Source organism: Engystomops pustulosus, chromosome 1, assembly GCF_040894005.1.
Source record: "Engystomops pustulosus chromosome 1, aEngPut4.maternal, whole genome shotgun sequence".
NCBI classification, from domain to species: domain Eukaryota; kingdom Metazoa; phylum Chordata; class Amphibia; order Anura; family Leptodactylidae; genus Engystomops; species Engystomops pustulosus.
Genome location: NC_092411.1, coordinates 103,174,630 through 103,202,018, shown reverse-complemented (window position 1 = coordinate 103,202,018; position 27,389 = coordinate 103,174,630). Strand labels below are relative to the sequence as shown.

The window sequence follows — 27,389 nt, the reverse complement described above, 5'->3', positions numbered from 1 at the left end:
AACTTATATGCGAGTTGCCAATTGCTATATGCTGTGGTTGGGAAGCTGTACAGTAGGTACAGTTTCTTGGTAGTAAGGAAACTACTGAATTGTATAGTTAGTGGCCAGACAGCCTAGGACTTTATTTCTGTATTGTTTTGGTTTGTCATTTTTCCTGCTTCAAAGAAGCAAATAAAACTGGTTACGGCCAGTTGCACCCAACTTGTCTGGAGTGGACGGTGACTGTTATATGCCAAAAAGGGCCCGCCTATCCCAGGAGACAGCGATCCCAGAGCTAATCTGGTTACACTACCCATATTGGACTGAATGCCCCCAACCAGCCAAGATGGCACATGATGCTCTTTTCAACTTAGAGAAGCATTCGCCTGTGGTTGGGTTTCATTCTACATGAGGCACACTAGTATATTGGCCACACCAATCATCAAGTACAAGTATACATGTATATAATAAAACGCAGGTCATCATTATTTTGGTGTATGACTGGTGCAGATAGGCGTCGGCCACACTTGCCTTGTATCTTTCACAACACCTCCACATGGACCACCACCTACCGTGTATAGTGGAACTTGTGATGAGGCGAAGCACAGTGGCCACTCACCTGCACTCCTTCTTTTACTGCTTTTACCACCCAGGACTAAATTGCACTGGGATTGGTCTTCTTATTAACAGCAGTTCAAATACTCCCAGAAAAACAGAAGGTTGGAGAATACTTCAATTTTTCAGGAGTTTTTATAGTCTCTTCTCTTGGTTTCAGATAGGTAAAGGGATCATTTCTAAATGGGTTCCAATGAGGTGACCATTAACTCGAACATTTTTTCATTGCTGATATACTTTAAAAACTTGGTTGTTGCTTGCACGTCTTTTCATTTTGCTAATATGGGATATAGATGGTGTAGTACAATTAGTTAACTATAGATGTGCTATGTAATCCGCGTATATCTGTCCATACCTACTCCCTCCACATATCCTTGCCCTGGACTATGCTGCACACCTCCCTGAAAGAACAATCTTGTTAGGCTATTAGGAGGTACTAGTGAGATCGAAGGTATTGAACGAGGAGAAGGCAGCGGATTTCAGACAACTTAAACACTGATCAGCGCTAAGTGAAAGTCAATATGCACAAGCGGGAAATCAATGCAGGGCAGAGAAAGAGACTAAGGGAGGGTGTAAGAGGAGAGACTGGGAGTGTGTATGGGAGAGACTAAATGAGATGAAGTGACACAACGTACAAAAGATAGATTATGTGTATGATTAGCACTGTAGAAAGCACACAGCACTGCATGAGATTGGCTTCGCCCAACATTGCTGGCTAATTGTAAAGTATAGTACTATTACATGCCTGTCACATGATTTTCTACATGGTTGACTCATACACAAACAGAGGAAACATGCTAGAATTAATAGAAATATTTATTTATTCAGCACATGAGGAGGAATTCATACAATCCTAGAATTAGTAAATTACTCATATCTCTCACTAAAGACAAGAACAAGTAGAAGATTTATCTATCAACATGTAAAATCAGAGACAAACAACCATATATGTTATATTAAATGCAAAAAAACAACCATACCACTGTCTAAAGGAGCATGTGCCTCGCAAGACTTCTTAACTCTTGTGACCTGATTATGGAGAGCAATGCATCCAACTAGCACAGATTCCACCTATTATTTGATGGCTCATTCCTTGTACTGGAGGATAGTTTGTCATTCTTCCAGTGCAGTCCACTTACAGTTTATAGAAAGCCAATGATGTGCTAACATCTTGGACAGACCATGACCTTGGATTGCTTTTGGTATTAGCCCTCCATACTCCCCTGGAGACTAAATGACAATTTCCTAACTACTTCCAAAACCAAGAAATTCAGAGTGGGAGATGAACCAACTCTAAGCATAATAAGGCAGACGATACTTCCCAAGGAGGGGAACCCTCGTTTGGATGTGTTTGAGACTTTAAAAGGAAGGGCAATCCTTCTTAGCTGACAAGAAGCATCTTACAATTTCCTATTGAATGAGCATAAGGGTAACATCTCACTCGATTTACAGGCCAAAAATAAAGGGGTCATTTTCAAATTGATCATCTAAATTATTATAAACATTATGAATTCATTTCCTAGTGTGTGACATTTTGACATACAATATGTATAGTCTCGGCCAAACAGGGCAAAAATGGTGATGTTTTTATAGTGTAGCTAGGATTTTTTACAATATTATGTCTATTTATACACATGTAATGTGTGTGTTTTTTACTTTGTTGACAAAAACAATTAACCCCCCCATGAACTCATGGTGGACAATGGTGGTCAATTTTCTTTTTTCAAGTTTGATAAGAGCCTCAGTTACAGGGGGAAACAACCCCCTGTGGAGGATGATGTCTGATCATAGCTGTACTGGATCTGATCAGACCCAGCAGCTCTTCATAACTGCTGCAGACCTGGAGATCACATGATATTGTCTGGTTTCTTGTTCTTTTTGAGACTGCCTATCTGCCTATTTAAACTAGGGTACAATGGAAATATTAGGCTAGGGCAGCATGGCAACTTTGGTCACAGATTTGTCTGATCACAGGTGCACTGCTATTTAAAAAGTAAGTTTTTGCTATTTGATTGAGTTGTATGTTAACAGTCCCATGACACAGTCATTAGATTCAATATGGCATGGCTAGAATTACTCACTTATTCTTAGCCCTACTCATACAAAACTAAATAATATGGAACAGCAAATTTTATTTACATAGTGTAACATCTCAGGTAACACCTTGTTGAATTTGATAGTAAATAGCTCCATAGTCTTTGGTAGACAAATGTAGTACCTCTGTGGTACTTAGCAATTTTTGTTTCCCAAATTTTAACAAATATGCATGGCTGTATAACACTTTCTACCAACTTTATAGTGAAGGGCTTGTTTAGGACTATTTAAAGGTGTGCTCACAACTTGCTTGACGTACATGATGTTTATTGTATACTATACATAACATTATTAATTACAGTGCATTGGAGTTTCTAGTATCTGTATTTTCTAGGATCAAATCACATGAGCCTCCACCAGTTTCCTGAAGTGATCGGCACAATTCATCTGGAGAAATGTGGACACTTTGCCTTGGACTGGCGTCTCCCGGAAAACTCCTGCAATAGAGAAAGACACTTTATAGACAGAAATGTATCAGATCTGTTAATTATATTGACATCAATGGACTTTATTATGTCATCTGTTGTAATCCATTTATCACCCTTTTAGCTCTCTTATTTTGATGGAGATAAAAACATAAGCTGGAACATTATTATTTCTGTTAAAAATAACAGTATGGAGAAAGCTAGGTTTCTGGTTCTCTTGCTGATGCGTATCTATGTGTGCTCACTTATACAATGAAGGCTGTTAATGATTAATATAACCACACACTGGACTTTTAAGCCCAATTTGAGATGAAATGTAAATTAATATATTTCAGTGGCTATATCTCCACAACATGCTCTTTATGGAAAGGACTGAATGTACAACATTGCAGGTTCCCTTTAAAGGGGTTTGCCCATGAAATAAAGTTCTCAAATTTTAATCCCCTTGTGCCGTTTACACAATAAAGATCATTTGCAACCCCCTAACTTTGCAATTTTAGTCAGTTTTGTTGCTGTTTTAGCTCCTATCACTCAATGATGGTAAGTGTAAAATTAAGTGTGGGCAGGCACTATCTGAGCAGACACTTCATGATTCCTCTGTGCTATGAGATGCTGTGTGCTGACAATGTGCTTAGATTATCAGGGTACAGGATTTATTTACACTTTCATTTAGCTTCTGAGCATTCTACGAATATCTGACACACAGAAAAAAAAGATGAGACAGATCAGAGTCATGAGATGGATTTAAGACACAATGACACTCCAGCTGTGCTATCTCGCCTATAACACACACAGTCAACACTGCTATGCCCCCTCCACATGGATCAAGAGCTGATGCGGTCTCCTCTGCATGCTGAACACGAAGTGCCTCTGTTTATGGCGCACTCTGTCTCCTGCCCCAACCCCTGCAGTACCAGAGAAGCTATTTATTGGCCGCACCATAGACATATTTATGGTCATATCCTGGGACTACCAAAATGTAAACACCAGGACTGATAGAGACATGGAATTGTATCTGTGAAATCATATATTTGTTAAAAAACAGTGAATTAGAGAATGTGTTATTTTGTTATCCCGAGTATATTTAAGAATCTTGTCTTTGTGGGAACACCCCTTTAAGCATTATTTAAAAAAAAAAACAAATCAAAACACCAGTCCTGTAATGTACATTTTAAGGAGTATAACTATCTTTTTTCTAGTGGTTTCCATCCAAGCAATATAATTGATATTTTACATCTATTATATAACATCAATGGGTTGTTAGAGCCTAAAATGCATGCCACATTTTTTCCTTACATGTTCTGGATTTTAAATAATACCATTTGTAAAATTCTGTAAGGAGGTCTGTATGGGCAAAGGTTTTAGGCTGGTTTGACCAATCACCTCAAAATTATGCCATGGAAATCGGCTAAAATTCCAAAATAAATTCAGTAAGCAAATTCAGTTTGGTGCAAATTCAGTAAGAACATTTCTTCATTCATCACAAAACAATGAAAGAAATGTGTGATCAAAATCTGGGATACCTCTGGAACAGATAATCCACATTTGAAAATCTGTAGCATTCCTAGCACCCATGGCACGTGCATGACTAAGGATTGTTACATCAACAAATCAACATTCATTGATCGTAGTTTTTGTGTTTACAATATTCTAAGACCATTACTTGTTGGTAGCCAGCTCCTAACCCTACAATCTCAAGATGGATGTTAGCAACAAAGTATTTATACGATTTTTCACCTCAACATCCATATTGAGATGAAACAACCAGGATCCGGCTACCTAATGTAGACTAAAATAGATCGAAGGATGACCATTTAGATGCAACGGTTTAGTAAACAGTATTGCTCATTTTTTCGTAATTGTTCTTTTATATTTACCCATGGAAATAATTTAATGTAATTGTTTAGTTCTATGGACTTAATTGACTTTTTCAGTTGGATTTCCAAGAGTAAGGCCCCATCCACACTTGCGAGTGTGATGCGCTGAGCTCGTATCACACTCGCAGCAAGTGCTGCCTGGATCTCCCGGCCCGAACGCGGCAAACCAGAACTGAACTCAACATGTCAGTTCAGTTCCGGTTTGCAGCGTTCGGGACGGACGATCCAGGCAGCACTCGCTGCGAGTGTGATACCAGTTCAGCGCATAATTGTAGACAGCTACATTATTGCAGTGCAGTGTGTAATATATATTTCGCCATTTGTCTCAAATGTCTCTTACCTAGTTGTCTACAGATTTCTTCCACCTTCTGGAATGCACTTTCAATTTCTTCCTGTGTTTTTACAAGGACTTCCACCTCACCTACTGCAAAACCAAAATCTGCTTCATCAAGGTCTACAACAACTTTTGTATTTGAGTGTTCAGCAAGAGGTAGCAGGAACCTGCGTCTGCGTGTCACAAAGCTGGCAAATTCATTCAGTCCAAAAGATTCTATGTTGATTGGACAGGGGACACCCAACTCTTCACTTACTCTGCAAATAATATCATCTTCAGAAGTAAGCTCCATGTATTGGGTGGCAGCTCCTTTAAGGCCTCTTGCTCCTTTTTGTGGAGGGTGCTTTAATTCCCAACTATCTTCTCTTCTTCGCAACCAATTGTCATTAAGTGTCAGAAGCAGATCAGGGCTATCATAGTAAGAGTCCCGAAAAGTTAATTCTTCAAGCAGCACAGCACCAAGTGTACACAGCTTCTTTTCTACATCTGGTCCTGGGACAAATTTTCGTTCCACCTCGATAGATGCAGGAATCTGTGCTGAGGGTGCCATTTCTGAGAAAAAAGTGTAGAGAAACGTCTTACTAGAAATATCTAGTTACAAGCAATAAAACACACAAGGACAGCTAAGTGAAACACAAACATTTATAGTGAGAAGCAACAAGATCACAAGGTCTGTGGAACACAAAATGTTCTGTACTAGATACTGTATTTGAGGTGTGAAATTTATATTTTCTGAAACCATATATGAAACATTTTTTATATTTTTTATATTTATTCACATCACAAGATGTATACACCGTGTTATAAATAGAAATCAGTTTTCCTGGTATATTAGTACCAAATAATCAAATTTCTCTGGAAGAAATGCCAAGTCATAACCCAGTGTGCAATTCAGAACTGAAAAAGTAAAAACAAGAAGCTTCTGTTTATAGACTTGTGTTTCTTGAAGGATCTATAAATATTTTTTAATCGCCAAAAGGTTTAGTTTTAATTTTATGCCAGATGTATACAGTCTATTACTTGTTTGTAAGTGTGAAAAGATTAGTATGAACATATATTTGCTTTTTGTTTTTTTGTATGAAACCTCTCTGTAGGTTCTCCTTGATGTACTCGGACATAGCAGCCATCTCAGGAACAGAAAGAGGGTAGACACGACCTCTAGGAGGTGAGGCACCTGGCAGGAGATCCACAGGTCCATCGTAAGGAACGGTGGCAAAGTCTCAGCTTGTTTTTTGGAAAAAACATCCGCAAAGTCCTGGTGGCAAGCTGGCAGACCCTCCAGAGACATAGAAGAAGTCAGAACGGGTAGAGGTGCCACCATGGAACGCGAGTGGCATTCTGGACCCCAACGCAGGATCTCCCCCGTCTTCCAATTGAGGACCAGAGCATGAGGTTGCAGCCATGGGAGACCCAGGAGGACAGATGAGGTGGAGCATGGCAGCACATGGAAGAACAGTTTTTCCTTGTGAAGAGCTCCAATTTGTAGACAGATAGGCTCAGTGCGGTACCGGACCGTACTGGAGAGAAGCTGTCCGCTGGCTCAGGAGATGACAAGGGGTTGCTTGGGAGGAACCACAGGAATGTGATGCCAGGAGATTAGAGCGGTATCCACAAAGCTCCCCGTGACACAACATTTTTTTTAAAAGAAAATCCACAGTCCAGCTAAACTGCAAACACAAATTCCTTTGTTTGGTAAAATCACATACTGTGTATAATACCATGGTGATGTGCACCAATGGCCAATGTGTTTCAGATGGTTTTGCCACCCTTAGTCACATGCAAGATCATACCACACCTCCTAAAACACGTAATTTCCAGTCATAATATGGGAAAATCCAACATAAGTTAACTGTTAAACAAAATCATTATACGATATAGATCTCATGCATGTTATACATTAAAGGACACCTACTACCAGGATGAAAGCACTAGCAAATAAGACTGAGGCTTAATAGGTGTTAATGAAGCCTGTAGCCCCTCAGGTTCATTTCCATACAATCCTTCATCCTGGTGGTAGATGCCTTTTATTTTATTGATACCAAGTATCAATACAATACCCCCTTTTATAGCACTGCCCACACACCTAAAAAGTCTTCTTGTCTTTGGCCTTTTCACTATGAGAAAAAAGCCATCAGTATTCTTGGGAATGATGTGACAAGTTTTTCACACCTCTCCCATTCTTCCTTGCAGATCCTCTCCAGTTCCCTCAGGTTGGATGGTGACCGTTAGTGGATAGACATTTTCTAGTCTCTCCAGAGATAGTCAATTTGGTTTAGGTCCAGGCTCTAGCTGGGCCAGGCAGGAACGGTCACAATGGTTGTTCTGAAGCCCCTGCTTTGTTATTTTAGCTGTGTGCTTAGGGTCATTGACTTGTTGGAAGGTAAGCCTTGGCCAGTCTGAGATCCAGAGCACTCTGAAAGAGATTTTCATCCTTGATATCTCTGTACTTGGCCGCATTCAACTTTCCTTCAATTGCAACCAGTCGTCCTGTCCCTGCATGATGCTGCCACCACCATGTTTCACTGTTTAGATTGTATTTAGCAGGTAATGAGCAGTGCCTGGTTTTCCACTGAGGAGAGGCTTCCGTCAGCACACTCTGCCATAAAGCCCTGACTCATGGAGGTCTGCAATGATATCGGTCTTTGTGGAACTTCCCCCATCTCCCTACTGCATCTCTGGAGCTCAGCCACAGTGATCTTGGGGTTCCTCTTTACCACTTTCACCAAGGCTCTTCTCTCACAATTGCTTTGTTTGTCTGTACAGCCAAGTTGAGGAAGAGTTATGGTCGTCCCAAACTTCTTCCATTTAAGAATTATGGAGGCCACTGGGCTCTTAGGAACCTTGAGTGCTTCATAAATTCATTTGTAACCTTGACTAGATCAGTGCCTTGCCACAATTTTGTCTCTGATTTCCTTGGGTAGTTCCTTAGACCTCATGATTCTCATGTGCTCTGACATGCCCTGTGAGCTGTGAAGTCTTATATAGAGAACGGTGTCTCCCCTTTTTTTATCAAGTCCAATCAGTTTAATTAAACATAGATGGACTCCAATGAAGGAGTGGAACCATCTCAAGAAGGATCAAAAGAAAATGGACATCATGTGATTGTCACAGAAAAGGGTCTGAATACTTATGACCATGTGATATTTCAGTTTTTCTTGATTAATAAATTGGCAAAAATATCTACATCTACATGTTTTTTTTTCTGTCAAGATTGGGTGCAGAGTGTACATAATGACCAAAAAAATTACTTTTTTGATCTTACCAATTGGGTGCAACGAAACAAAGAGTGAATGAACTTTCCATACCCACAGCATAAATACTTTAAAAATAGAAAATCGCCCAGCACGATCGACTATCCAGTTGGGAATGGAGATAAAATAAACTTCTTTATTGAAAGTTAAAGTCTATCATGACTAAGAAGCTCAACATTGAAATGCGTAGACCGTGCTGGTATTGTTAGCTGCTTTGATACATGTTGCTGTTATCATTGATGGACTTTCAATAAAAAAGTATATTTTATCTCCATTGCCAACTGTATAGTCGATCGTGCTGGGCATTTTTCGATTTTTCAAGTACTACACCTGTAGGCTGGGGACGTCTGTGGACCCAACACTCACATGGGAGTGTGAGTGGATTGGAGGTTGGTGAGCTGAGCAAAATTTACTTTATCCATATTCACTGCATAAATAGTTTTTAGCTGCTCTATTTAGGTCACAAATGCTCTCCATCTCCAACCCTGACTTTCACAACCAGTCATTACTTTTGCAAATTTCTTTTTCTGACGTTTTGACAACATTTTGCGCAATTCTGTTGATAACTGAAAAAGTCTCACAGAGCCTTGTCCTATTTTTTAGGCTATGAGTGCTTATGCACTACATTCTACAGGAGGCATGCAATATTTTAACAAATTTGTCCACAATAATGTCTAAATGTCTCGCAAATGAAAAAAATGTGTCTAATAGGACTTCTATCGATGAAGCATTTTACTTCAGTGAGGAAAAATTTTGTCAGTCAGCAAAAATATTTTATAGAAATTGAGCCCTAATGAAATGGAACGCCTCAGGCTGTACATATTTTTTAACACTTAGTTTCCAAATGGCCATTGTTGGGTTGCCAATAAAATAGGCCTTGGCATCTATAGAAATCTATAGTTTTTTTCTCTTTAAGGCAATGACACACCAAGGAAGCTTCTAGGTAAGGATAATTGTAAGCCGCTTTTAACAAGAAGCATATGCTCCTCCTAGGAGGTAGGTTAATGGAGTTATCCTGAATGTGATGCAGGCAGTTCACCTACAGTTGCTGCAGTGTATGTCAGCTGCCTGTCTAGGAGTGAGCAAATAATGCAGACAAATGACTCTCTCTGGGGAAATATCTAGTTCTCCAGTACAACCCCCCCACCTTCTATTTTTTTGCTTCCTATACTGTGTGAAGCAAATAATACATAGCCAGGAGCTGATGACAGGTCTTGTGCATTTTGTGCCGGACGCACATATATATTAATGAGTGTGATATTTAGAATAAGAATATTCTAGAAATATCCTTGTTCATCAATTCTGGTGTTGACTAAAAGATGCAAATGGATGCTTATATGCCTTTGTTTTTAGTCATAGACATAATGCAAAACAAAAATTCCTGTTGTAGAGAAGTAAATACAAATATAGTTAAAAAATAAATAGGGATCATTTAACCCATTGTGGTGCCATGTCTAGATCTTGCAGGAATTTGTAGACAATCTGTATTATTTCATATTACATAGTGAATGTCCTCTTATCACCAGACCTTGACTGTGAAACTATGGGAATACAGCGCGCATGTCGATTTTTCCCCAGTCATGTTAATACACTAGTGGGTTTTTTTCCTTGTTTTTCCTCCTGTAAATTCACAAATCAAACCTGAATTCATAATGCAGGGAATTTGCAGCCAAAGCACATTGCCCTCGAAGAATACAGCAGTATGTTCAGTTGCTGGGGGAGGGAGTCTGCTCCAGTTGGCTATGTCTGTCAGACCTTCCTGCTGTGCAGTGTCTGATGGGATTCGTAGTTGTTTTGTAACACCAAACGAATAGACTGTGATGGAGAAAAAACTACAACAGCCAGAAGCCTCTGTATAACTGGAGCATGCCTTTTAAAGGAAGCTGCTGACAATCAGTGCAAATCAAACGCTGGTATTTTTAAAGGGATACACACACACATGACAGTAGTAGAATTATGAGCATACAAAACATTGTACAAATGTGGAGTCAGAACCCGGGCTAACGTTTAAGATATAGATGTAATATTCAATTATAGTGCTTAAATTACCTAGGTCAGACTAGTAATGCACTTTGACCTTTGTCCTCAAACACATTATATATTCTATAACAGACATGGATGTCAGATCATTTGCCTTTTAAAAAAAAGTGCATTGACATTGGCAGTGTTCTAGCTGTTAGAACATCTAAAGTCAAATAGCACCATATCAAAAAGCTTCAGGCCTGTGATCTCCCCATCCCTTGTCTGTTGCTTTTTGAATAACATTTTCACAGCTCTACGTCATGAAGACGGGAGTGTCCACTCCAGGGAGTAGTTCCTGATAAAGAAGCAAATAGCCATAAGCATCTTCATAAAGAACAGCACAACACCCTATATCAGTGATGGCGAACCTTTTAGAGCCGGAGTGCCCAAACTTCAACAAAAAGCCACTTATTTATTGCAAAGTGCTAGCACAGCAATTTAAGCAGTAATTTATTTCTCCTTTTTCTTTGACAATTTTCAATCGTTCAGCCTCCTAAGGACACCAACACAGTTGAAAGGAGGAGGGCAAATTTGTCTAATATTGTAGGAATATTCTCCGGGAAGAGTCCTCTCTGGTGAACTTCATTCTGGGGTGATTGCTTGGGTGCCCACAGAGAGGGCTCCGAGTGCCGCCTCTGGCACCAGTGCCATAGGTTCGCCACCACTGCCCTATATATACCCACACAGGAGGGCTTCATCAACTGTGTACATGTGTTAAAGAAATATGCCTTTTCCAATAAAACATTATATATTTTAATGATGGCTCATTATTCTGGAAAATACTTTGAAGGTGGCACTATCATGAAAGAGGTTTATGCAACTTGACAGTTTCATTCTACTTAGAGCTGTTTCACACACAGTTAAAGCCTGTTGTCAGGCACCAAGCACATCATAGAGACGGTATTTAATATTCCATGCCGTGTACTGGGAAGCGGGAAAATTTTTTTAAATGTAGTGAAATTGGTAAAAAAAATGCATTTGCTCAGTTTTTTGTGGGCTTGGATTTTACGGCTTTCACTGAAAGACCCAATGACTTGTCTACTTTATTCTTTCGGTCGGTACGATCATGGTGATTCCAAATTTATGTAGGTTTTATAATGTTTTCATACACTTACAAAAATTAAAACCTCCTATACAAAAAACAAAAATCTTCATTTTCATTTTGCCATGTTCTGGCGCTAATAACCTTCAATAATAATGCTAATAACAATGCTACCATTTTATGACTGTACAGCAAAAGGGGCATATTCGAATTGGGGCGCTATTTTTCGTTACAGGGTTAAATGCCAGAAATAACCTTTTTTTAACTATTTTTCAGACCCACTAGGGTACTTTAACCCTGCCATACTACAATTTTTATTGCCATTACTACATTTCTATTTTTTACCCACATCTCAGTTACTGCCTCTTGAAGTAGTGCTGTGGGTGATGGCACTAACAAATGTCCTGATGTCCTCATTAGCCTTCCGGTCATTGTCTGATATGGACATATACCCATGGTGGAGTGTGGTGTTGACCTTATCGCCATCAGACATAAGAATAGCATTTGTGACCATGTGGTTGGCTTCTCTGAACAGAACTTCCCCTTTTTAACAACTCCAGAAGACTGCGGAAGATATGCAATATGTAACTCCTGTCTAATGTCCAAGAGCTTCTGTAACTGTGAAAATATTTGCCCAGTGAAGGACGATCTCCTATCACTTGCTACCACCTGAGGTAATCCCCACCTAGAAAACAATTCAGACAACAATATTTTGCCGTAGTCAAAGCCTTTTGATTTCTTGTAGGGAAAGCCTCTATCCACTTGGTAAATACTTCAATCACAACAAGACTATAGCAATAGCCTCCAGTCATCTTAGGCAGTGGACCTATGAAGTCTACTTGGATTTGTGACCAAGGACCTTCAGCTGGGGGCGCTGACCTAAGCAAAGCTCTGAATGGTGGGCGGCACACGTGGCGTTTTGAACGCGTTTTTGAGCAGTCCGGTAAAAAACACATGCATTTTTGAAAATGCATCCATTTTTGACAGTTTTTATCAATTATCAAAAATGCATGCATTTTTAATGGACTGCTTAAAAACGGCCCAAAAACAGGTTCAAAACGCTACGTGTGCCGCCCGCCTTACTGCAGGCTGGTGGACTGACTTGCAAACCAGGTAAACATGAGGAACACTTCCTAGTAATCGCTCATTCAGACAGCCGTCTATGGGTATGTATATGCGGCTGCAAATTTGCGGCCGCATATACGTCTTCATAGACGGCAATGGCGGCACAGCGTTCTCTCTTTTCCCTAGTGTGCGGCCATGCGCTGCTGTTTCCTATGGAGGGGGGAGGGGCCATCTCCTCCTCCTCTCCAGCAACCGGCGGGCATACCGTGTGTGAATGTACCCTAACATCTAGTTTTACTGATGGTCACTATACTGATTGAAAAATCTTACATATTGCCTTCTCTGGGAAATTACCCCCTACTGGATGTAAATGAAATCTGGAAAAACTAATCTAAACAATCAGGTGGCACACATACAGCTGGAAATGGCAGACCCTTTTGGTACATTAATACTGCATCTGGAGAGTCACTAGGTAATAACCTTGAATACCTTACCCATTCATATGGATCAGGATCCTTTCCACTTTTCATGAGCTATTGTCCGACAAGTAAGTTTCATATTCTTTCTGATAAGAGAGCAAGTCAGGTGTTCTAGGCTCCCTCAAAGCCAATACCTCAGAAACAATAGGAGGAGTCCACAACTCTGCTTGCTTTGCTGCCTTTTTTGTACATTGATCTGCAACACTATTTTTTCAGCATGAATTGAGCCCTTTGAATGTCCTGTACATGTCAATGCACACGGTTCTTTCCTAGCTTGAAGCAACTTGCAGATATACCTTAGCATAGAAGAATGTGTTAATATTTTACCATCAGATGACTTTTTTGTACTTTCATTGGTAACATTGTCAATGTATTCACACTGTAAATGTTACATGCTTTATTCTCGCACAGCTCTAAAGTACATGCTATTACTGCAAGCTCTACATACTGAGCACAAACACTTGTGCATTACAACCTTGTTGGGCAGAACTACCACAATGCTTTTATGTTGGACATCCTTATCATGATAGGAAGACCCATGAAAATAAAGATCAATACTTACCAGCACCGGCTGATCCAAAAAGGGATTTGGAGGAAAGGAAAGGTTAAGCTGGTGCCACACGCACCACTTTGTCTGCGTTTGAAAACGCAAACGCAGACAAAGCCTCGCCTACTGGGCGGCCCCCGATTTCTATGGAAGCGCCTGCGCCTGCGTTAATTTAGTGCAAAACACCGGCGGCTTGTTCCCAATCGCAGGCGTTTCCATAGAAACGCCGATGCGATCGGCCCGCGGCCCTCCCCGGTAGGCGAGGCTTTGTCTGCGTTTTCAAATTGGTGCATGTGGCACCAGCCTTAGACGTTAATGGACACTTGTGAGGCTTTCCTTCATACAGTGAGCATAGGTGAAGTAGGTCCCTCCACAGGAGCTATGTGCCCTTTCACACCTTTTTGTTTTTCTCTTACCAGAAGCTCAACTCTCTTAACCGTTTCACAACCCGTGATGTAATAGCAGGTCAGGGGTTGGCTGCAGGTGCATGGAGAGGGCTCAAAAGCTAAACCCTCTCAATAGCTGTTAAGTCTTTGCTGCATATTGCAGCAAAGACTTACTGATAACACCCACGATCGGTGCCAGCTAAAAGATGGCGGTGCATGGGAGATCGTCGCTATCCGTGACGTCATCGGGAGCAGCGATCCATTGTGATGAAAGCCTTGGGTCTTCCGAAGACACGAGACTGTCTGATTTCAATCCATTGATTACAATGTGTGATTTGCACATTGTAATGAATGAGGAGGAAAATCCACATATACTGCCATACAGTAGTATGGCAGTATATGGTAGGATCAATTGGACAACCTAGGGTTAAAGTACTCTAGGGAGTCTGAAAAATAGTGAAAGTAAAAATTTAAAAAAGTTTACAAAAAATCAATTTGTAATAAAAAAACCCCTAAAAATTAAAATCACACCCCTTTCCCTAGAACTGATATAAATATAAATAAACAGTAAAAATCACAAACACCTTAGGTATTGCCGTATCCGAAAATGCCAGTTCTATCAATATATACATATTTTCACTGCATTTAACCCCGTAATGGAAATAGTTGAAAATTGCACTTTTTTGCCATTTTGAAAAATATTAAAAAATCTATAAAAAGGGATCAAAAGGTTGTACAGTCCTAAGAATGGTAGCATTCAAAACTTCATCAAAAGTCGCAAAAATAAAACCAACAGCTCCGTACACCAAAGTATAAAAAAGTTATTAGCACCAGAAGATGGCAAAATAAAAATAAAAAATTAATTTTGTAAATGTATGAAAACATTATAAAACCTATATAAATTTGGTATCCCTGTGATCGCACCGACAAAAGTAGACATGTCATTTGGGGCGCACAGAGAAAGCTGTAAATTCCAAGCCCACAAGAAAATGCTGCAAATGCGGTTTTTCACCAATTTCACTGCATTTTGATTTTTTTCCCGCTTCCCAGTACATGGCATGGAAGAATAAATACCATCACTATGAAGTGCAATTTGTTACGCAGAAAACAAGACGTCAAAAAAAACCCTTACGTGTAAAAAAGAAAAAAAGTTATAGATTTTTGATTGTGGGGAGTGAAAATTAAAAATGAAAAAACAAAAAAGGGCGAGGTCCTTAAAGGGTTAAAACAGTCCATGACTTCCCCATAAGTATTTGAGGGACTTACAGTTAACTCCAATAACCGATTTATCGCTGGTATGCATTGTTTAATGAGAGCTTGTTTAAACAATTTATCTTCAATATCTGCTTCTGCAGACTTTTGAACAGTAAATGTGTACAAAGCATAAAGATGATCTGAAAAGGCTTGTATGGGCTCTCCCTTTTTTGTACACAAATTACAAAAGCAGAATGTGCATATCCTTCATCTCATCCTAAAACTCACAATGCATCTATCAATCAACTCAAGGGATGGTCTTGGTAAACAGAACCAGCTGTGCTTGCTTTAACCCATTCTCGCCGCAGCCCTTTTTCGTTTTTGCTTTTACATTTTTTACTCCCCGCATTCAAAAATCTGTAACTTTTTTATTTTTCCATGTACAGAGCTGTGTGACAGCTTATTTTCTGCGTAACAAATTACACTTCAAAATTGTGGTATTTAATATTCCATGCCGTGTACTGGAAATCAGGAAAAAAAATTCCAAATGCAGTGAATTTGTGCCGTATTCTTGTGGGTTCGGATTTTATGGATTTCACTGTGCACCCCAAATGGCATGTCTACTTTATTCTTTGGGTCGGTACGATTACGGGGATAACAAATTTGTATAGGTTTTATAATGTTTTCATACATTTAAAATAATTAAAACCATCTGTACAAAATTTTTTGGGGGGATTTTGCCATCTTCTGGCGCTAATAACCTTTTTATACTTTGGTGTATGGAGCTGTGGGTTTTGCTGTTTTTTGCGGATTTTGATGATGTTTACAATGTTATCATTTTTAGGACTGTACGACCTTTTGATCACTTTTTATATAATTTTTTATTTTTTTTAAATAGCAAAAAAGTGCCATTTTCGACTTTGGCCGTGATTTTCCATTACAGGGTTAAACACAGTGAAAAACCGTTATCATATTTTGATAGATCGGGCATTTTCAGACGCGGCGATACCTAATGTGTTTATGATTTTTATTTATATTTACAGGCATTCCCGGGTTACATACAAGATAGGGTCTGTAGGTTTGTTCTTAAGTTGAATTTGTATGTAAGTCGGAACTGTGGTTTTTTGGTCTCTGTGACAATTGGATTTTAAAAATGTTGGGTTGTCATAAGAATCAATATTAACACTAAAGCTTCATTACAGACACATTTGATAACTGTTACAGGTGATCATTGTAGCCTGGGACTAAAGTACAATAAATTACCAACATCCAGAGGTCCGTTTGTAACTAGGGGTCGTATGTAAGTCGAGTGTTCTTAAGTAGGGGACCGCCTGTATATCAGTTCTAGGGAAAGGGAAGTGATTTGAATTTTTAGGTTTTTTTATTATAATTTTTTTTTTACTTTTTCTTTATTTTTACTATTTTTACTAGTGTTAATATTGCAGCCTTTGCTGCAATATGCAGCAAAGACTTTCCGGCTATGGACATACTATTACGTCACATGTCGGTAAGCAGTTAAGACCCTGATCCAAACTACCACATCAAATATGTCAAATATCAGCCTCCATATTTGCCTGTGCTGTCAGAATTCTAAGCATAACCTCTACAGGATCATCACCAATTTTTTTTGGCCCTAGCTCTCTACTTAAACTTCCCACATCAGCACTGGAAAGTGGGGTCTTTACCTTAGTTCGACATAGTTCCTCAGCATCCAACCCGGTCTTTACATGAACAGCTATAGGAGCTACAGGTGGGGCATGATTCCCTTCATCATAGCTATTACAACCGCCCATCATGTCTGAAGTTTTGAATTCCGCCAATACAGCACATTTTCTACTTGAAGGGGTATTCCAAGAATAAGCATAATTCATTTACAAATTGGTACTAGAAATATAAGCTAATATGTAATTGGTTGTTATGTAAAATTTTGCTCTGCTTAGCAGAAAATGCTGTGGACATACACTGTAATGCAGAATTAAAATGCTATTAGCCCTTTAATCAGATCTGTGATCTCCTCAGAGCGGAGCAGCCACAAGACAGAATATGGCAGCTGGTCACATGTCCTGCACCTGCCTGAGCAGGTCATGTGATCACCGCTATGTTTGGCTGTAGTCTGTTGGTTGCAGTACATCCAGTACGGCCTGTGCTGAGGCGTCATCTCAGTGAGGTAATGTGCAGTGATGGCAGTTTCACATCATTACTATGGTAACAGAGCAGGACAGTCTGTTACATCATCACTGGGAGCAGAGCATAAGATAACTCTGCATACTTTAGAGAGGTCATAAATTTTGTAAATCATAAAATCAAACTATTAAAGCTCCATTTTGTGACTAATGACATTGAGTATTGTTATATTCATTTGTTTATAGAATCCTAGGTTTTTGTGTCATAAGTTCATATTCCCGGAATACCCCATTAATTGTTCCTTCAGATTTAGAATGTCTTTGTGACACTGAGGATGATCACTCTCCTTACTTCTAGAAATACAGAGATACCTTATGGTTGCCTCTGCATCCCACTGGGTGGTGGTCTTTCTGGTATTTTCCTGGTGTTATTCTTCTGTCCTCTCTTACTGTCCTTTTCCTTCATCTCTCCTTTAGAGCTTGAAACCCTCTATATGTATTTTTGTTTTTGTTGATGATCCAAAAAGGACCACAGGCTGTTTGCTAATTCCCATTGGCGCTTCATGTTTGGCTAGTAACTTAACTGGAGTTTTTATTGACTACAGTTACTACTAGCCATTGTTTTACAAAACAACAGACAACTGTTTATCATCCTTGAAATGCTAATGCAGTGAAGTGTATGTGATAAGCTCTCTACTGCTCTAGCCAGTTTGAAGAGAAATCTATATTTATCTAGAAGGCTCAAAGTCTGAGATATTACAATAAATACAAATAAATCAAAATATGATTAAACCATAACCAATCACAATTCTGGAAAATCTTACAATAGGTTCCGGTTCAGAGGTAGCAAGAGGAGGGACAGATTTATTTATAGAAATTTGTACCATCCAGGCCATGATTTGTTCTAAGGAACCAAGGCATCTTTAACTGGTTCAGAAAGTCCCTTTAAAGTTGCCCAAAGACACCAGTTCAGTGTCATTCAAATAATACTAAGACCAAACACTTTCTTTATATTGGATGACAACGGACATAAAAGGCTATATACATCACCAATTCCCGGCTTAATATGCTTAAGTCCACGTTTTAAAAGTCCGGTTCGGTGTCACACAGTGGATACAGAATTCCATGCAATACTCTTCAGCAGTGTTTGCCTTTTTGGAGGGATAAAAGTTGGGATTCCATATGAGCTTCATGGTGCATTTCAAAATAAATAGCCCATAAGGATAAAAAAAAATTAAGTTAAACGCTCCTCCGCTTCCGGAGGAGTTTTCAGGGCCCAAATTTGGGTATCCCCCTACAGAAGGAAGATCACCGCCCCCACTAATACAACTGACAGGACTTCAGGAATGACTCAAATTTCTCACAGACACCTTACGTTCTCGAGAAAAAGAAAGCTGTTGGATAACTGGAGGTGCTGCAGCAGGTTTGGCCTAATGTTGAGTGAGCACATGCACATAGTTCGGCTCAAAAACCAGGTGTGCCAAACCCTACATCCAGCTCACAAAATCTGTTATCCTGAAACAGACAAGAGGAAATATTTTTGGGCCTGCTATACTGTGATGCAGGTTTAGGGAATGGACAGACAAGGACAGCGATCCCTAAGACTTAACTCCTTCTCTACTTTCCTTACCTGATTGCCCGGCCTACTCTAAGTGGTACGGACAACTGATCGACATCCCCTTCCTGCATCAAAATGCAAAGATGGAATCAAAGACAAGACAATAAAAAAAGGGAAGGTTAGTCACCAAATATGGATGAAAAGCAAAAGGACAAGGCAGCACAAAATTGCTGAGCAAACGGATAGTCAAAGAAACAGGCAGAGGGTCAAAGATACCAGAATAACACAGCTATCTTGATAAGTACAATACTTTAGCAGGCAAAGAGCATTGCTCCACAGAACCTTATATGAGATACAATGTCCACAGTCTGGAAGGTAATTGGATCTGACCTCAGACAGGGTGGCAATGAGAGTGTGAACAAATCACAACATTTACAAGGTGTTAACAATATGTTAATCTTATATTTAAATCATATTTACACAAACACACTATTAACACAGTCTTAACAACCTTTTATTGCATTGTAAATGTAAATGAAATGTGTTTATAATGCATTAACAAACATTGTGTGTGAACGTGGCCTTACAAATAGCTAACCCATTGTGATCTGCATCCCAGCAGTGTCCGTTGCACCTCTCATGTGACATCACCTAGCTTATCCCGTGCATAATTAACAGCCTGGAACGCCGGACGCCGTGCTCCGTGCTGCTAATTATAAGTTTTCTAGGTGATACTCAAATAGTACAAATACTCACATATGCTTCTCTTCATCTTGATCCCGGCGCTAGTCTGTTGCTAGTCTTGACACGCCGGGATCAAGATGAAGAGGAGCAGGGGTGAGTATTTGTTGGTTTTTTTAAATTTTATTTGCATGGTTGATATTCTTTAAAATAAGTCAAATAAATGTGCCTGCCCCTTTTGATCAAGTGCTACCCTCTCCCTGATGAGGTTCTGTAATGTGATGTGTCATGGATGTAGAGGTCAACCTCTTTAATGTTGGCCAGTGTTAAAATAAGTAAAATGTTGTTTGGATTTTCCTGCTCTATCACTGATGTTAGAACATTTCAGAAGGACTTCCAGGAATAAACACTGAGTATCTAGCCCCATTGCAACAGAAGGTACAGTTTATTATACTATTATAGTTATTTGCTGCCTACACAAAGGTTTTATTAATTGCTTTAGTGAGTTATTTAGGTGACAGCAAATTTACCTACATCATTCATTGAGCGGCACAAGATTTTGTTACCTGAACTTCCAATTCATTATGGAGGCTGTAGACAAGTCATTTACTGAATTACTGGCAGTCCGTGGGTTATATACAGGGTAGGTCCTGGAGGTTTGTTCTTAACTTGTATGTAAGTCAGGACTGGTATGGGCTATCATGGCAATGAGGATTATCAATAAAGTTTCATTGAAGACACCTTTGATAACTCTTATAGTTGACCATTGCAGCCTGGGGCTAAAGTTCATTAAATTACGAGCTTCCAGAAAGCTTCACCAGAGGTCACAGTGGGCAGAAAGTGGTTGCAACTAGTGGTCATCTGTAAATTGGGGACTGCCTGTATAAATTCTCTGCTGCTGTTTTAATAGCTTCCCCAATTAACCCCTAGTTTTAACATCCAAAGGTAAAGTATGTACTGTTTCACGCAACATAATAACAGCAAATTCTAGGTACCTGCCTAGTCATGTACTGCTTGACCCGGTGTGTCTTCCATGCTGCCTTACTGTATGAATTGTGAGTTTTTCAGAGATGCTCATCCATTAAGAAATTTCATTAGAAACACATCTCAAGCATTCTTCATCTAGTTTTGAGAGAAATCCATAGTTTCCAATGGACTTCAGTGACTTGAGATAATCTTGAGCATCTATAGAGTTGTTGGCCCAGTGTAGCCCTGGGATCCATCAATGGAAACCATTGGCCTGCAGAAGAATCCTCTGGTGCTTTGGCATAATATATTATTATTGCATAATATTATCCATTTGCCTTTATTAACTTCATTATATCATATTTTGTAAACTATTTTTTGGAAGAAATACATTGTTATATTATTATTATTTGATTGATACAATGTCCCGTGTTCTGTAATGGTATCTCTTAAAGCAGGTGATCATCTTTTTTGTGAATGGTTTTCTTTAGACATTTTGTATTTTAAGTATGAATATGCCAGTTTGACACCTCTGCTGTCCTTTCCACTGCCCCTCTGCTACCACCCCTTCATGTCCAGAGGTATGAAGCAGTGTCTTTCACAGGCTGCTTGTGTTTGCACCTGCTCAGTCTCCCAGCGCTGTGTTGTGTGTGTGTGTGTGTGTCTGTGCGTATTGATTATTCCATTGTGCTGGGGAGAGAGAGAGGAGCTGTCTGTGAATGGATCTGGGAGAGAGAGGGGGAGAGGGAGAGGTGTCTCGGAGACTGTAAATCAATAGGAAAAGCCCTGTCCACACAGAGAAAGTACCTCACACCACAAAGACATTGATTTATTTTTTCCTAGTCTTCATCTTCCTTCTGTAAAGGGGGGAGCAAGAAAGCCCGAGAGAGAGAGCGAGAAAGAGAGAGGGAGAGAGAGAGGGAGAGACCGCCTCCTCAGCATCCCTCAGACACAGCTTTATCCTCTCGCACCAGCTAAGCTGTAAGTAGCATTGATTTTACAATCTATTCCTGTTTTTTTTCCTCTCTCTCTTTTCGTCTCTCTCCCTCCATCTCTCTCCCTCTTTCTCTCATTTTGTGGCTTGTGGGTCAGAAGGCAATTGATTGAGGGGAGTAGATGGATGTAAAGAAATTGACATATATATAATTCCACCCATTTACAGTTTACAGTTACATGCAGCAGTATCTCTGTCTGCAATAACTAGGACATATGTATGTATATATATATATATATTTATATATATATATATACACACATAAATGCATATGTTTGTGAAAATGTACATTTGCATAAATGTGTTTATGTCAATGTATGTATACAAATATGTGTTATATATGTACCTTACATTTTTATCTACAGTCTCATGGTAGCATAATGGAAATATTCCACTCATCATTTTATATCATTTTATATATTTGTATACAGTACTTGAAATGAAACATTCTTTTATTAATTTACATGATCTATTTCAGTATGGCTTTCCAGCGATATGAGATATTTTATATTCATGTATAGATACAGATCACATCTATGGAAAAACAATACATATTTGTATAATATATATGTATACTTTGGTTGCATATTGTGGGTATGTTGTAGTCCTCCTATACAAATTGTAAGGGCTATATCTACCACAGAACATATACATGCATGATAAGGTTGCTTAAAGCAGCACGGGGTTCATTGATTTTGTCAGATATTTGTAGGTAAACCCAGGACACATCTAGAGGGGAAGTAAAGGGAGATAGACACTAAATGACACCAGCAGCGGCCTGACAGTCCTTCACACCTGTCCTGTGACATCACAGCCGTTGTATGTCTGTGATTGACTGATGGCCTTATCACATTACTTGGTGCGCCTTTACTATGGCCACAATACAGAAATATATCCATATATTAGGGAGCAAGGCAGATATTCAGAATGTGATATATAAGTGGAGCTGTATTACAAAAGCCCAGACTTTCTAGTATAGACAATGTACATATACAGCCATTATTGCTGTATGAGGAACGGGTATGGAGAGTGGGTTGTACCAGAAGAGGGCCAACAATACAGAATCAAAGGATTATGTGCATACTGACAGTGGTATTCTGGATATACACAAAATCTAAAACACTATGGAAGGGATAAAATTTAGGGAGAAGCTGAATGATGCACAAAATATTTACATACAGAGAAAGAGAACGAATATATATATTTTACAGCAATAAGGATACCAAGTGAAGTTCATATAAATACGCACAAAGATAGATGGATGATAGAGGAGTTTCAATTATACACAATGGCCAGGAGGTTCAGCTATACACAGTGACACAAGGGGGGTCAAGATGTATGCGGAAATGCATGCATAATGAGGAGGCTTATTTGTAGGCACTGGCAAGCGGAGAGAGGTCATAATCAGCAGGCCTTGACCCTGTATACATTTAGACACACACAGACATATGCCGTGCATTGCTCATATGCTCAAAGGCTTCTTATATACACAGAGACAAAAAGACATGGGATGAGAATCATATATACACAGAAACAGATACAAATGAAGGCTCAGTACTCACATTCTCAGCGCAAAGATGGAGGCCTGGGCATGATTTCCATATAAACAGCAATAGGGATCATGGATGTTCAGCAATAAACACATCATTCCGCACAGATCCATCTCTATAAAGAGAGAGAGGCATAGGAAGAATGATTCAGCTTTACTTAAAGACAAAAGGTATATTGCATAGGGCTGATGTCTCTAAATGTTAGTATTAGGAGAGTCTTGAGGTTACCAAAGGGATAAACCAAGATCTCAGTATATAATAAGACCACATTTTCATATATTAACACTGGGAAATGGTTACCATTTGCTCACAAATGAGGTTCATATATATATATATATAGTCAGTGACAGAGGTTAGGCCCATGAAGTGCTTTAGGGATACATACACATCTAGTAATATGATATTGAGAATTACTGGATTGTGTATTGGAAAAATCATTAAGTGAGGCAAAGAATAAAAGTATAACAGTTATTGGTGTTTCCAGGGGTGTAAAGATTGATATCACCAGAGAAATTCATGATTTATATGTAGTACTAGATAATAAAAATGGATATGTAGCTAAATGCATATTACATTAAATAACCACATAATTATCATTTATAGTTCATTTATTGTGCAGAGATATAAGGTACAAGCCAATAAGAATTAGTATACTGTTGGAGGTGCACTGATTTTCAAAATGACCTAGGCCTAAACCCAGGCATGCTGAACATCTTGGGCACCCATGTGCTATATATATTACAATAATGAACACATCCATGAATACCTTGGTTATCATGAAATATATATTTTTTGCAGAAAAAGGGAAGGACGCTAACCTTAGACACAGACAAGCCATAATTAATGCCACGGTCCTATCTATTTAACCTATTAACACTCTGAATTTTGGCCTATTATATTGTATATGTTTGGACAGTAGTCTGTAGTTGTACAATCTGAAGTTATGAATATGTTCTTATTAGTCTCCCGCTGCTGATATTAAGCTCTGCATGGTTATAGTTTGTAGAAATATGCCAATTATTGGCCAGTGGAATGGCTATTGTATGTCTGTTATAATGACAGTTCATCTGTTTCTGAAATAAATCAACAATACTTGCTAAGTGTGAATTCATCAAAAAAATCAATAGGGGCAATAGTATCAATAAATGTAAAAGCTGCTCTCTGACCTTGGCTTCTTCTTAGCGCATGACTCTCAGGAGAATTGCTGGCAGGCAACAATAACACTGCCCCCCTCTGGCAGGGGTAACTGCTTTCCAATGATTTAACTGATTGGAAATGTCTATCAGTTTAGCCCTCTTGAGCACATATCATCAATTTTCTAATCTCAGAGATAATATACAAATAAATTAAAAAATATTATCACCTATCACCCTATTGAGTGTTATCTCTTGATGACTCTTGATTCTAAGTTCATCAGGCTCCTGAGCAATTAAATTGCTTGGCAATGCCATAAGTACCATAAGTAATTCCCAGCGATTATTGGAACAAAATGGTAGTGGCATTAGGGAAGCATGGTACTACAACATACAGATGAAGTAAGGTATAATATCATTTTATGGATCAGGTAATTAGCAATATTGCAATATTGCTTAGGTTGCCAAGCTTTTCCCTGCTCAATGCCTCTCCCCCTTTAGCTGTGATTGACATTCTCACTTCTACCTTCATTGAAGCAGTATGTAGACATATCAGTCCAACTCCTGATACTCTTGAAGGCTGATTTGTATATCAATAAAATGGTAATTTTGCCTGCATTGCTTCATTTTTTAAGCACAAAGTAAGCCCCAATGTAGCACTAACATTAAGGAGGTACTCTTTAAAGGAAACCTACCACTTGTAGTGGCAGGTTTCCGATGGCAATACTGAGCACCAGCTCAGGGTGAGCTGGTGCCGGAGCTTATTTTAGTTAGTGTTTTAAACCGCGGTATCGCGGTTTAAAACACTTTTTAAACTTTATAGCCGGCGCAGGCAGGTACGCGCTCGGCGCTTACCGTGCACGCGGCTACATAGGAAGTGAATGAGAGCCGCGTGCACGGTAAGCGCCGAGCGCGTACCTGCCTGCGCCGGCTATAAAGTTTAAAAAGTGTTTTAAACCGCGATACCGCGGTTTAAAACACTAACTAAAATAAGCTCCGGCACCAGCTCACCCTGAGCTGGTGCCCGGTATTGCCATCGGAAACCTGCCACTTCAAGTGGTAGGTTTCCTTTAATTAACATTTATCCTTTGTCCACAGTATAGGGCGTAAATGACTGTAGAAGTCCCACTGCCAGGACCCCTAAAGATAGAAAGAAGGGGGGACCATCATTCATACTAAATTAGGGTCATAATCTCATTGATGGGTATGGGGAGGGAAACCTGGTGTTTCTGGATTAATCCTGACTGCCATACTCTACAAGTACAAGGAGATAAAATATTATTCTTCTTGGCAGGCACTTTAAAATGTGGTTGATTCAAATGAATGGTCGATTGCTTTAGTTTGCTGCCAGATAGCTAGGCTTGTTTCAAATGACCATGTCCATTCTGTGAGACACGGACTATATGTGGCTTCATTTAACGAACTGAGCACCGCCCCTGGGAAATGACTCCAACCACACCAAATACCATTGTCTGTAACATGTCTTACTCAGAAATACCCTTAGTTTTAAGAGTACAAGCTTCCATGTGGGTTACCACTGGTAAAGTATTGACAGAAAATCGCTTCCAAGCAAAAAATATATAATTTCTTTATTTATTCACTACCAAAATAAAAATAGTATGTATATGTGCCCTTGAATAAGAATTAGACATACAATGCTTTCATCTCTCATTGCCATGACTTCCTGTCTAGTGCTTCATCACTGTACTTAAAAGTCCATTTACACGTAATTATCGTTAAGATCTGATAGATCTAACGATAAAGAAGCCATAACGATAACTGCCCGGAATTAATATGAAGATCAGTGAAAAATAGTATGAAAAATAACGATCCTTTCATTCAAAACAGTCTACTAATCATTGAATTAAGTGTAGCTAGAGTGTAAATAGTGACATCCAAAATGTCCACGTGCCATTACAAAATTTGTTTGTTTGTCAATAAGTGTAATCCTATGCACACTTTTGCAGAAAATACTTGGATATGCTACTACTGCACCTTTGGGTCAAAAAGTTCCAACTAATTATTCTTGAGGCAGTGTAAATGATAATGAATTCTTGTTTTGAATAGGATCCTACTGGTCTCTTTTATTTAACGGTTACTTGGACCTGGATGCATCTTATCATATTGTGTTCTACTTCTAGAGAAATGGTTCTGCCCCTAATCTAGTCTCATATGGGAGCAGACTTAGTGAATCTTTTGATTAAGAAATGATCCAGAACTCAGAAACGCTTTTAAAAGAAGCTTATAATGTTCAGTAACATTAAATTTCAAATATAGGTAGGCAATTGTTATTTTCTTATTTTGTCTGTATAATGACTTTTATCAAATAAAACCCAGAATTATATAATACATATTTGTACATGAATAGTGTAGGTATATATAAAACGATATACGTTTAACTCTAATTATATCTTATGAGTGGAAAGAGCCTTCCTCTCCAATTAGTCAGTGTCCAGTCTCCTAAACTGCTTAGTCAACTCCTCCGACCTGTCTTCAGTGAAGATAGACTTCACTTCATATGTCTATGAAGAGAGGAGGATGGGCCAAGTAGGTGAGAAATAGACAAAAACTCAGCAGTTGACTAAGGTGAGGACTGATAAGAGGATATTTTTCACTTTTATTACAAAGTGTTGTATATTCATTTACAAACCAAAAAATAATATTACTCTTATACCTGTACCTTGTTCCCACCACTCTGACATTTAGGGGCTTAACCAATAACCACAGGGCCCATTATAATAACACATGGAATGGTGCCCCCCACTTTGACATGACAAGTGTAAGCATCTGGCTTCAACACGTTTGTATCTTTTGCCATGTGTGAGGACGTGCACCGTTGTCAGTCAGACAGAAAACTGGCGCAAACACTTTCATAAATGTGTGATTTAATATTTCCACAGATCGGGGATATTAAACAGTGATGCCATAATACAAAATAATGCCCATAGTTTGGTAAAAGTACCAAGATAATCACATAGTTTTCAAAATACATGGCTTAATACACACAGTGATGTCACAGTTTAGGAATAGTAAAAGGTGATGTCATAGTACAAAAAATGCACACAGTGACGTCA

The 27,389-nt window shown here is 39.1% G+C and overlaps 2 protein-coding genes across 4 annotated transcripts in view; one reads left to right on the top strand and one right to left on the bottom strand.

Moving 5' to 3' along the window:
* Positions 1-1,392: 1,392 nt before the first annotated feature.
* The window catches only part of THTPA (thiamine triphosphatase), a 73,920-nt gene continuing 47,923 nt past the window's right edge, over positions 1,393-27,389 (bottom strand). The window contains exons 2-4 of one of the 2 annotated variants that reach the window (XM_072150678.1): positions 23,195-23,297; positions 5,331-5,876; positions 1,393-3,125 (exon numbers count right to left, since the gene is read on the bottom strand). In XM_072150678.1, the coding sequence (XP_072006779.1) occupies positions 3,025-3,125; positions 5,331-5,874 (645 nt within the window). In that variant the 5' untranslated portion in view covers positions 5,875-5,876; positions 23,195-23,297 and the 3' untranslated portion in view covers positions 1,393-3,024. Of the gene's footprint in view, positions 3,126-5,330; positions 5,877-10,216; positions 10,447-23,194; positions 23,298-27,389 lie in introns of those variants that run through there. The other variant, XM_072150681.1, reaches the window with a different exon arrangement.
* Positions 21,314-27,389, top strand: part of ZFHX2 (zinc finger homeobox 2) — a 57,037-nt gene continuing 50,961 nt past the window's right edge. For both annotated transcript variants that reach the window (XM_072150661.1, XM_072150655.1), the window contains exon 1: positions 21,314-21,619. The gene's annotated coding sequence lies outside the window, so the exon portion shown is untranslated. The remainder of the gene's footprint in view (positions 21,620-27,389) is intronic.